The sequence below is a fragment of the Scomber scombrus genome, chromosome 1, assembly GCF_963691925.1.
Source record: "Scomber scombrus chromosome 1, fScoSco1.1, whole genome shotgun sequence".
Classification (NCBI taxonomy): Eukaryota; Metazoa; Chordata; class Actinopteri; order Scombriformes; family Scombridae; genus Scomber; species Scomber scombrus.
The window spans coordinates 15,124,547-15,136,431 of NC_084970.1; the positions used below are offsets into that span (position 1 = coordinate 15,124,547).

The 11,885-nt window shown below is 40.8% G+C and overlaps 1 protein-coding gene across 1 annotated transcript; it reads right to left on the bottom strand.

The window, feature by feature from the left end:
• Positions 1-2,529: 2,529 nt before the first annotated feature.
• On the bottom strand, positions 2,530-11,163 carry kif28 (kinesin family member 28). The gene is made up of 27 exons (XM_062444026.1): positions 11,110-11,163; positions 10,174-10,365; positions 9,937-9,987; positions 9,658-9,810; positions 9,492-9,527; positions 9,214-9,333; positions 8,838-8,945; positions 8,488-8,642; positions 8,297-8,408; positions 8,066-8,133; positions 7,748-7,890; positions 7,541-7,662; positions 7,273-7,363; positions 7,089-7,149; positions 6,663-6,786; positions 6,424-6,559; positions 6,227-6,345; positions 5,883-5,990; positions 5,647-5,739; positions 5,316-5,456; positions 5,098-5,168; positions 4,795-4,929; positions 4,391-4,557; positions 4,029-4,123; positions 3,546-3,678; positions 3,310-3,443; positions 2,530-2,688 (listed from the first exon to the last, which is right to left on the bottom strand). The coding sequence occupies exons 1-27, from the start codon at positions 11,161-11,163 to the stop codon at positions 2,530-2,532; spliced, it is 3,081 nt and encodes a 1,026-aa protein (XP_062300010.1).
• Positions 11,164-11,885: the final 722 nt, after the last annotated feature.

Consider the following 11,885-nt stretch of genomic DNA (forward strand, 5'->3'; position numbering starts at 1 on the left):
AATTATACGGGCCTAATGTGAAATTGTGGACCTCTGTGTTTTAGTGAAATATTTTTATACTGTGAAAACTGTCTGCTGCTGAAAGCTTCAGTATATGTTTGAGTGAGTGAGAGAGACAGACAGTGAGTGTGAGTGTGAGTGAGTGAGAAATAGAGACACAAGTGGTCATATATGTTTTAAACTCTTCAGTTGTAATGAACAGAGAAAGCATGATGGAGGGAGGTGAAGCCTTTATTCAGAGGTTTTATTCAGAGCCAGAGAGACGGTGACATAATACTGACATCTTTGGGTGGAATGAACTGGAATAATGTGCATGCTCTTACTTACAGGCACAGACATTCATTCCTGGTCAGTCCGAAACAATTTTAGCACTGACCCTGATGCACAGAGGCATTAGCGCAACAGATAGAAAAGGCAGCTTTGGAAATAAATAAAATGACAGTGTCCTCAACAAATACATGTTCAGGTAGTCGACAGCCAACCAATAATTATAATAAAATCATCATCCTGAATAAAAAGGCAGAATAAGAATCTAGGGAATTTTATTTATCAAAATCTCAAATTGCAAACAGCTTTACAGTCTGCATAAAATACTCTCCCCCTAGAATAAGAGTAAAATCCTAAATATTGTAGCCCAGATTCCCTGAACCTGCATTCAAGCCTCATAAAGTTCAATTAAAAGATGACAAAAGACAACAGTGCTTTTATTCTGAAGTCTGCCACATTCATGTGGATGAAAGGTTGTTCTTTGAGAGGACGTGCTTTTTTCTCATGTAATTTTAAAACTTGATATGTACCCAAACCGCTTCTGTACATGCTTTGATCAGACATGAAACTCAAACCTATCCAAAGAGGTGCAGACAACTGGCAGTCAAACTCTTTTCCACTCGTTACATTTACTCTGACATTCATTTTACATTAGTTAAATAATTGTCATAGTAAGTTTATGTTGGACATGTTTTTCTGTAGTTTGTGTTTTGTTCCCCAATCTTTTAAGATCCAATTAACCTACCTCACCTGTACATTCAGCCTTCTCTGTACCAACACACACACAAGTTATTGGGTGCTTTTTGGAAAATCATATTCAACACAAAGAAACTGTTAAGTGAAATTAGTAATGCTTATTTTTTGGAGAAATGGAACTATAGTAAAATTCAGCTGAAAGAAAAATATACTATAATAATGGAAATCATTGATCCATGTATCACACACACTAGTTTGATGTCTGTAGGTACAATAGCTGTGTGTCCTTCCCACAGTTGTCTTGTGTTTTTCCAGCCTACCTCTTCAGTTCAGATGTACATGGAAAACTCTTTGGCCTTTGATTCGGACTCACTGCTGCCTCTCTCCTCCTGTCCGTCTGTCTGTTTGTATCAATCTGTCTTTACACACCTGTTTTAAGTTTCTCACTACCGACTACCCACATAACTGTTGTACATAGATTTTCAGTCCTATCTGATGACTAATATGCCTTACATCTGCCTTCTGCCTCTCCTCCTGTAAATCTACCCACGCTTATCTTTTTTTGGACCTACAGTACAGCAATTGTCTGTATACTTCCAAGTCGTGACTGCTTACAAACATTAACCGTTGTGCTTTTACCTCCAAATTGGACATTACAACGAGAGATGCTGTGGTAAATACGACACTATTTAAATCGAAACACAAAAAGAGGAACTCTCTCCTTCTCTTCTGTGGTATTTCTCATTTCTGTCAGTTCACCTGTCTGTGATTAATATCAGTCCTTCGCAGCCGGACATGAGGAGAAGCTTTCTGTGCTCCTTGATTTTATATATTTCATACTGTGATACAGCTTCAGGCTGAACTGCAGTAGTTTGAAAATATGACACATTATCCATGCTGGTTCAATAACATAATATTGTGAATTCTGAGTTGTATTTGCCTTTTAATTTATTTGCAGTTTGGAACTGTGATGACTACTTTTACATGCTGTCTAATAAAGTTTTTGTATGGACTAAAGTGTTTTTGTTCCAAATGTGTTTTGTTAATACTAATCTTGCTCTGACACATGGTAGTGGTCAAAACATCTGAACATCCTTCCTACTTTATCCCTTAAAATACTCGTGCTGAATAACAAATGTTACTGATCTTATACAAACATTCTCAGTAACTCAGTAAGATATTCCATTGTTTTCAGCACTTCGGTTGTGGAGCCTTGTCTTTGATATCTGATGAGCTATACTTTACGACATAAAGGATAGTTTGTTGCTTCTGTTCATTGTTCAGGTCGTTTTCTTTAGTAGTACATGAAGTAGTATGTCTTAATATCTGAACTTTTTAATCAGATTTTTGTATGGGTTTAATGTATCGTGCATACATCAGTAACATGTTTTGATTAGTGACCACATTTCCTACACAGGCTTCCAAAATAGCAGAATGGTGTGGTTTCAGATCAAAGACATTAGAGCTCTTAAACAGATGTAATTAAAACTACACCACCTTCATAAAGATGATAGTATCTAAACATTACACAAAATCCAATATCAACATTAATACAGTTATAGTTAGTCATGACCAGATTCCTGATCGTTCACGTTTCCGGCGGACGATGGCGGCTACGTCTTGTTTGAGTGTGGAGACGCTCTGCTCCAGCTGCTCTGAGAAGTCTCTCAGCAGACGGCTCTGCTCATCCACAAACAATCGGAGCCCCAGCAGGTCAGACTCCTCCTGGACAAACACAACCGTTTACTGACAGTTCAGAGAACACACACACACATATCCCACATTGAATAAGTGTCAGTGTAATCTCAACATGTAACCATACATAAGGATACTTTATGAATTAGTACTAGAGTCGCTAACCAAAAAACATTACCATTATCATTGCAAAAAACAGCAGGTTCGTAACTTATTGTAAATTAGCTGACCTAAAAATGTCTGGTTTGATGATGTTCCTTCTACAGGTTTTATGGTAACAAATAGCTGACAATAATTACATTTATAAGCAGTTGATTGTAATAACCTCTGCATACTCTTGTTAAGTTACCATTTGTAAAATTCACTGACATGAATTAAATTTCCTGCCAGTCTGAAAAAAACATGTACTTTACATTCCAAACATTCCCAAAGGAAAATATTTGATTTAAGCAACCAAAGTAGGTAAATTACTAAAATCCTCACCAGTTACTGTGGCCACTTTAATCTTACTGCCAGTTAAATTGTGTGTGTGCTTTATTGTGTATTGTTCTACACAGATCTACTACTGATTACAAGGGTTTTTGCATCAACAAGGCCTTATTGTAGTAGTGCTCACTAATACTAATGCTGCAGTCACACATGAATACGTACGCTGGGTCTGTGTCTGCGAAGGCGCTGCAGCTGACCCCTCACTGAGGTCATGTTGTGGTAGAAAACCTTGAGAGCACGAGCAAACTCTGCATCACAGCTGGGACGAACCGACCGACCACGCACACCCTCCCCACCTGAAAGAGGATAAGTAAATCTGTTAATTAACATTTCTTCAAAATGATATCAATATAAATATTGTGCCATGTAACAAATTGATTGATGTGTCTGTTGGTTACCATTCCTGGCTGTGTTGAGCTGTTCTCTCAGACTCTGATTCTCTGTCTTCAGGGAAGCATTCATGCTTTTCAGCTCCTCCAAGTCCTGTTGAAAAGCTCTCAATGAACAGCTGAGCTCTGCAGATTCTGCAGGCTGCAGCACACACACACACACACACACACACACACACACACACACACACACACACACACACACACACACACACACACACTTTTAGTCAAATTACACAACTACAAAAATGGGAAAATAGATGAAAAAACAAAATTATTGATGTCTATCATATGATTTTTCAATTCTATCTTACAGCTTAATTTTTTGTGTAGCTAATACAAAATATGCAAATGTATTATCATGCATTTATTTCTTTGTTAAGGAGTATTATTTGGTGTGTCTCCAGATGTAGGAACAAGGTAAATTACTCCACATTTTCTCTTGCTGTACTGAAAAGTCAAAATGAAGGATCATTCAAGGATCAAACTCACAATAGTGTCTGTCGGGCCTGCCTCATCGATGATGAAGACGCCTTCTGTGGTCATCCTCACACCGTCCAGAGACGACACCAAGTCAGTACAACCCTCTGAGAAAGAAAACCAACACTGAGCAGCAATTTTAATGATGCATCTGACTGTTCATGCAAAGGGAATTTACAATCTTATGTGACTCAGTGGCTTAACATCTACATTCATTTACCATGTACAGTATTCTACAGTACCTACATACACACATCTACCCATTTATCCATCTATCTTCCTTTCTTTGTGATGCTCTCATCTTTAAATGCAAGACTAAAAGAGATATTTCTCTTTGTCTCTCCTCAGTCATCAATTCATCTCTTCATCCTCACCTTGAAGGCCCCAGAGCTCCAGAACGACAGCACTGCTCTCTAGGTAGTCCAGCAGATGTTGGGAGGTGTGGAGGGAGGCAAAGTGAACTCTGTGATCCAACAGAGGATTGACGTTGTGCCACACTGCTGGAGTGTAGAGAGGCTGGCTGCAGTCAAATAACCTGAAACTAAGCAAGTGGAGAGAGAATAAACATAAATCCAGAGGTTATGAGTTGAATCTCAATTCCCACAATGCCACTTATATAACCACTGACTTTCATGATGTATTTTCTTCACTAAATATTAAAATCCATTGATGAACCCATGGCTGTGCCCCATACTGACCTGTAGTTCCTGTACTTAAACCCTCTTCAGTCATGATTGATCCCCTTCAATGCAACTACATGTGCAACTACAAATCTCACCCAATTTGGACTCCTCTATTGCGAGCCTCTCTGATCCAGCGGAGCCCACAACACTGTTCCAGGAACAGCTGAAAGTCTAGTCGTCGACCCAGTAACTCAGACGGGTCAATCAGGATGTCGTCTTCACCCAGAGGGCTGGAAGAGAGACAGATTATGTATTAATGCTAATATGTCTACATGCTTATCGTGTGTGTGTGTGTGTGTGTGTGTGTGTGTGTGTGTGTGTGTGTGTGTGTGTGTGTGTGTGTGTGTGTGTGTGTGTGTGTGTGTGTGTGTGTGTGTGTGTGTGTGTGTGTGTCATACAGTCCAGTGGAGGAACAGGGGACCAGCTGTGCTTGTAGAATGGCCTCCTCTGTGCCCTCTGACCCCAGCACCTGCCAACAGATATTATCAGTTAAAGATCACTCTTTATTTAATCCCATTCTGACAAGCAGAAATGTACAAATTATATATACTTTGACTGTGTGTGGGTTATGTATCCTTTTTGTGTGAGTGTGTATTTATGCTTTATGTCAGTATACCTCCAGTTGCTCCTCTAGAGGGATGCGGAAGGCCAAAGACTGGAGCCAGAGGTGAGCAGTGCCCAGGAGCACAGGCTCCATTGGATCCCAGAAGGGGTCTTTATCTCTGGGTAACGCAGCTGCAGACAGCCCCTCTACTCTCTGACAGCAGGAACCAAAGATAGATCTTTCACATTTTTTATTGTTTGTAGACAAATGAAATATTTTTCAAAAACTGGTGGCTGCCTGACAGTGTTTTTAAAAAAAAAATTACACCTGAGAAGTGCAAAAATGTAACATTTTCACATCCTACACATAGTGGATTTACACAATGTTCCTTCTATTAGATTACATTTTGTCCGCTCTGCTCAGCCTGATGCTGCTGGTAGACATCTTCCATCAGGAATTTACGGTTAACAAACTTGGCCTTTGACCACATCCAAACCTGGAGAGGGAGTGCATAAACATTTAAACAAAGAAGCAAAAATTCAGAAATCTGGTATAAGTGGCTTTTTACTGTAGCTGTGCAATTCAGACCGATATTATTTCCACTTTGAATGTGTAAGATAGAAAGGTGCAGAAAGACACCTGTTTGCTTCCCACAGAGGTGACTCTGATAACAATCTCTTTCTCCAGATCGTGGCCTTTTGAATCTGACAGTGCTAAATTCTTGATCTCCAGCTTGAACTCCACCCCCTACAGACCGGACAAACAATAAAGAGCAGGTGTTTATTAATTGTTATAATACATAACCATGTCCATGTGAGACCATACAAAAGGTGTATCTGTGTTGTTTGAGGTACAAACATAACTGTGATCCAGAATGAACACATTAAACTATGACGGCGTATTAGGGCCATATATGTTAAATCTAATCTGAATTAGATTTAGATTAGATTGAATCTGAATGACAGTATTTGGCTTTGTGTTACCTTCTTCAGCTCCTGGCTCATTTGGTTGACTTCAGCCACCATGGGCATCAATTTGATATAGTCATAGAAGACAGCCAACAGACTGGGGTCTGTCTGACTAGAACCGGCACTGGAATCAGCTAAAGACAGAACAAATGTATAATATTCACCCAAACAGAAATCATCTTTGACTTCCACCTGTTGAACCTCTGGCTCACCCAGGTGGATGCCCTCAGCAGCAGCCAGCTCAGACTGGAAGTAGTCGTAGTCGTAGCGGCTCCAGTCATCCCCTCCCCTTTCAGATGGAAAACCGATGAAAAGGTAGGTGCAGTTGGACCCAAGAATGAGACGATCCTAGAGGGAGACATAAAATGCTTTGTGTGTACTTCAACGGTGTGTCACACACTCATACCACAACCTTTCCCATGTATGTTTGTGTGTGTGTGATGAGACCCACCAGGTGCTGCAGCTCAGTTGTCTGAGAGACAGAATTGCCATTAACAATGACCTTTGACCCTGCAAGTGGAGTCAGTGTTACCCGGCGCTGTTCGTTCCTGAACACAGCATGACGCCCCTGGATGCTGACACACAAACGGACAATAAGAAATGGTGTCTTTAGTAAGTTTCCAGACAAGCCAACACTGATCTACTATACAAATTATTATCTTCACCAGTTTCTTCTTTGTCAGGTTTACATGTACCGCCTATACACCCTGGACAGACCACTAATCAATCACGGGGTGCAATCACTCACATCCACTTTAATACAACATGTATATATAGTCATCTAAACATGACTGTTTAGTGTCTCTAATCTAACCATACTGTGCACTGGGTTTGTGATGTTCTATTGTTCCCTGATATGATCTTCATACAAAGTTACCCTAAACCCTTGATAGAGATGAATCTTGGGGAGGAGTCACAGAGGCCAATGTCCCATTCACCTGCAAAAACATATGACAGTAATAATGAGTTGGTTTATCTTTCTCCACTTCCAATCCCTCCCTCTAAAAATGTAAATTAAAGTGGAGAGACCTAAGCTTAGAGACAGAAGAAAACAGACTAACCCTCCTGGATGAAAAGCTTGACCACCCCTGACAGCTGAGCATCCTCGTTGATGTTCAGGATGTAGGGATGCATCTGCATCATTCTCCTCTCCTTACAGCAAATGACAGGCACAAACAGACATCATGAATGACAAGAAGAGACAGGAAAGGACAATTAGGAGCAGTACAGAATCCACTAACCACCTTCAGTATGTGTGCATACATGTGTTTTTACACTAAACTAGCAAAAAGTGTACATCTCTAATTGTGTATTTAAATGTGTGTTTACCTGTGTGATGTTAGCATACTGTTGCTCCCAGTCCTTCAGTGCCTCTTGCAGGTGTTGTTCCCACAGAGTCTGAATGGCTCTAATCTGGAGCTCATTGTGGGTCAAAAGCTGACGGAGCTCCTCTAAAAACACAGACGCACACACTTACATGTTGACCTCTTACCCTCACATACTGAATATTTTTCTTTTCTGGTCAGTGAGTCTTACTGGTCTCGTCATTAGTTCTGCGGCCCTCGTGGCCCAGCCGGCTCAGTCGTTGCAGCAGTCTGGCATTCTCTGCCTTTAGCTCCTTAACTAGACGCTCAGTGGGGCTCTCGTTCACCACAGCCCGGTTCTGGATGCACTTTGCCCTAAAGATGTGGGGCAGGAAGGGGGGCAATGGGTCAGGGGTGATGGTTGGTAGTGCATTGGGAAGAAATAAAAATTAGACTGAGAAGAAAGAAAGCAAAAGAAAAACAAACAAAACAAATAGCAGGAATCTTAATTTCTATACTTAATTTACACTGCGCTGATAATCTGTTTTACCTCTCAGCATAACGCAGAGTTGACAAAGACTCCTCATAGCAGATGTCAGCAGGACTCAGCGTGGCAATCTTGAAAATGAATTAATGTTACTAAATTTAAAAAATAATCTCATTGACCTGCTTATACTGTGTATTTACATCATATTTACAAGAGGAGCATTCACGTGGGGCACAGTGGATTTGTATAAGGACAGTGCTACATTATGTGAGTATTGGATAGAGCGTGAGTCACCATAACAGTGCGACTGTTGCCTCCCAGAGCAGACTGCAGCAACTTCGTGAGAACTGAGTCTCTGTAAGGAATATGGACGACTTTCTTCCCCACCGCCACATCAGCGAGGGTGCTGGAGGAGAGGAAAAGATGTGGAAAATGTGTTAAACCAAGCAAAATGAGAGTTAAACTAAACTAGACACCGGACCAACCTGATGACGTTGCCCAGCGTGGTGAGGCTCAGGTTGATGGCCGTGCCCTCTTTGAGTCGGTCAGCCTCTGACCCTGATGACCGCTGGCGCTCGCTGCCAGCCAGGTCCACCAGGTTGATGTTAGACTGCTTTGTGATGCTCTCTTTAGAAAAGATCTGACAAGAAGTCACCGTTATGTCAACAAGAGCTGATAAAAGCTCTAATGAGATGAGAGGACATATTTTATAGTACATACACACCTGTACACAGATTCAATCAATTATTGATTGCAAATTTTAGGCATAGTATGGAACAATGCAACAAAACTAAATCAAAATACTCATAATTGTGCACTGGGCCTGTTCTGGCACCTGTTTGAGCTGGAGGATGATGAGCATGTGTGAGCGGCTGCTGTTGGCGTTCATGTGAGTAGCGGCAGTGGTTCTGGTCCTGGTCCCCTGTTCCATCAACTGCTCCACCTATGTTAGAAAATTCACACTTTTACATCACTCTAAATATATACACAAGTATACAAAAACTAACACAGCATAGAGAAGGACATCTGAAATATCCCTAAATATTGTTTGCAGCACTCACAGTTAACCGATTATTCTTTAAGTAAGTTTGAGTAAATTTTATTTATTTTATATAGTTTATTCTACTATTAGGACTAAGCTCATAAAAAATATTAGTTATGTCTCATTAGTCTTTTTCTATCTCTACATACTTTTTGATTCATTTCTGTACCTGTGGTGCGCTGTCACAGGGGACTGTACGGAGACCCTCCACATAGAAGCCTCTTTGCTGCTCCTCTCTGACTCTGAGCCCCCCTGGAGTTCGTGAAGCCCGAGACAGCAGGTCGACCACCTGGACAGGAAGGAAAACAACAATAAGGAGGAAAGCTGGTTATTTACCAAAACAGTGACCACTTAATCAATGTGATGTCCAGACAAAAAGAAGAGATCAAGAACAAAAACAAGAAACCCACAAGAAGGAATACTAAATCTGCTTAGTGTTTATTTTACCTGCTCATTATAGATTTCCAACATACTGAAAAATACCTGTGTAGATATAAAATGCAAAAACATTTAGAGCAATTGTCACAAACATGCATACATGACATTGTGTGATAGTAAATAGCCCCCCCCACACACACACACACACACACACACACACACACACACGACCTACCTGGCATTGTCTGGTATCCTGGTTTTCTCTAATGGCCTGAAATAGTTGGTCACAGAGTTTAGGAACCAGGCCTTTGTTGGGCCCGTATCCCACCATCGAGTAACTCTTCCCCGACCCTGTCTGTCCATAGGCCAACAGTGTGGCATTGTAGCCCTGCAGACATCATTTCAGGAGGTTCAACATTAGAACAGACCTTACAACCTCAAAATGTTGGTTTAGCCGACCAGCACAAAAGGCGTTTGTGATAAAAAATGCAGTTGAATATATCATGTTTTCTACCTGCACTGCATTCTCCAGTATACCTACACCCAGGTCCTGGAACACGCTGTCCTGGGGAAGGGTTATATTTCATGAGCTGCAGATACATATGTGTGAACAACTTGTAATTCATTGTCAAACACTGCTCACCTCTCATTATATTCTATTCTGTCTGGACAGTCTTACATTTACATTTCTATCAGTTTTCTGTCTGCTGTTTTAACCAGTTTTCTATTTTTGTGTTGACTGGGAGCTGACCTGGTCTGCGTATCGCCCTCCAGGCTCTTCAGGCAGATAGAGTCCACTGTGGTCTTGAGCGAAGCCGCTGTGGGACCAGTAGGCATAGTCAAAGCAGAACGACCGGCGGCTCTGGGAGTCACGGGGGTCCTGGATGGTGATGGAGCTCGATACCATGGAAACAATACAGCGACTTCCTGCATCTCTTTCTCTCTAATGGAGGATGGAAATGTAGAAGGATGAGAGCAGAGGTTGAGATTACAGGGTTGTGGGAAAGTTTTATTTGGATTTAAAGGACTATTGGAAGAGGGGAAGGTGAGGGTTTGATGTTTAATTCTTCTCTAGCAGCAAAAGCAAATAAATCTGTCACCAGCACTGTACATAAAAGCAGTTAACTGACAAGTTATTGCAAAGAAAGTCATTTAAATCTGCTTTGTCACAAGGTTGACTGTATATCATCTGAGCACCCGAAGGCTACACACCATCAAACCAGCATCCACCACACCAAAGCAACATGGCTACAAAGGCACGTGTTCAAACAGTGCTGCCGCTATGAGATACATTACATCACTGTGAAGCTACTATATTATTTATCTGACATACTTTCTCAGGGAACAGCTGCTGCAAGTGTATTTAGTTATTCTATTCATTGTACTCAGTAATATAATCTGTTGTGTTAGCAGTTGTTTTGCACTCTAACAGGAGGAGGGCTCTAACTGTTTTGTGTTGTCTTATTTGTATTAAATTAATACATGCTCTTGAAATCAAATCAACCTGTTTTCTCTTTTTCAATAAACTAGAACCATGCTGCCCTGGTCAACTGGTGGTAATATCTACTATAATCTATGCACTATTACAGTCGCACTAACAGTTTTCCCATGTGTATACATCAATTTATAGTAACATATCACTTCATTACATATTGTCATGCACAGAAACAAACACATGCACACTGACCTTGTTGAACGGTCTGACTCTGATGGCCACTTTGACACAGTCCTTGCTGTACATGTCTGATGCTTTAGCCCTCATGGTGCAGCAGGCAGGTTATCAGCACAGGAGACTGGCAGACTGTGTGATCAGCTCCCTCACAGAGAACAACACAACGGCTGTGTCGAGTTACACGTTGACACGGACACAATCAGAGCAGTATGACAGGTACATATTTACCTGGTAGGAAACATCTCAGTTTTAATGAAAACATGAAAAAAACCCATCCAGTTTTCTTGCTAAAATATGAATGTGACTGAATATGAAAATTGAGTCTGAATTAAAACAAAGTGATGTGTAGTGACAGTACTGCACACTAAGGAATAGTAAATATTAACTACTTGCACATCAAACAGTTATAAACAGAATAGTTATTTGAATTGACATTAACATAGGGAAAATCTATATACTTTTAATCTAGTTTTTCCCCTGGTCCTCTGTTAAAGAAGTGGAGCAGTGGAGATAAAAACTGGTTTCACTTTCACCTCGTCTCACGCTATGAATTATACAGCAGGGACAGACGGAGCGTGAGGAAACAGGAGAGTTACACAGGGTCAAATGAAAACAGCACTGTTACATGTTTACAGCTACATTTCTGTAAACATTTCAGTGCAATTCCGTGAAGTCAAACCTAATTTTAACAGCTATATTTCTGATATTACCATGACCTGATCTGACATTTCTAAAAGCTGACTGAATTGGACACTGAAGAGACTGGACAGACGTCTGATATCTGAGGCACT

Coding starts and splice junctions, on each gene's coding strand:
- kif28 (XM_062444026.1), bottom strand. CDS start 11,163: ATGTACAGCAAGGACTGTGTCAAAGTGGCCATCAGAGTCAGACCGTTC. Junction 7,663..7,747: donor CAGAACTAATGACGAGACCA/GTAAGACTCACT, acceptor CTGTGTTTTTAG/AGGAGCTCCGTCAGCTTTTG. Junction 5,991..6,226: donor TGAGCCAGGAGCTGAAGAAG/GTAACACAAAGC, acceptor TCCGGTCTGTAG/GGGGTGGAGTTCAAGCTGGA.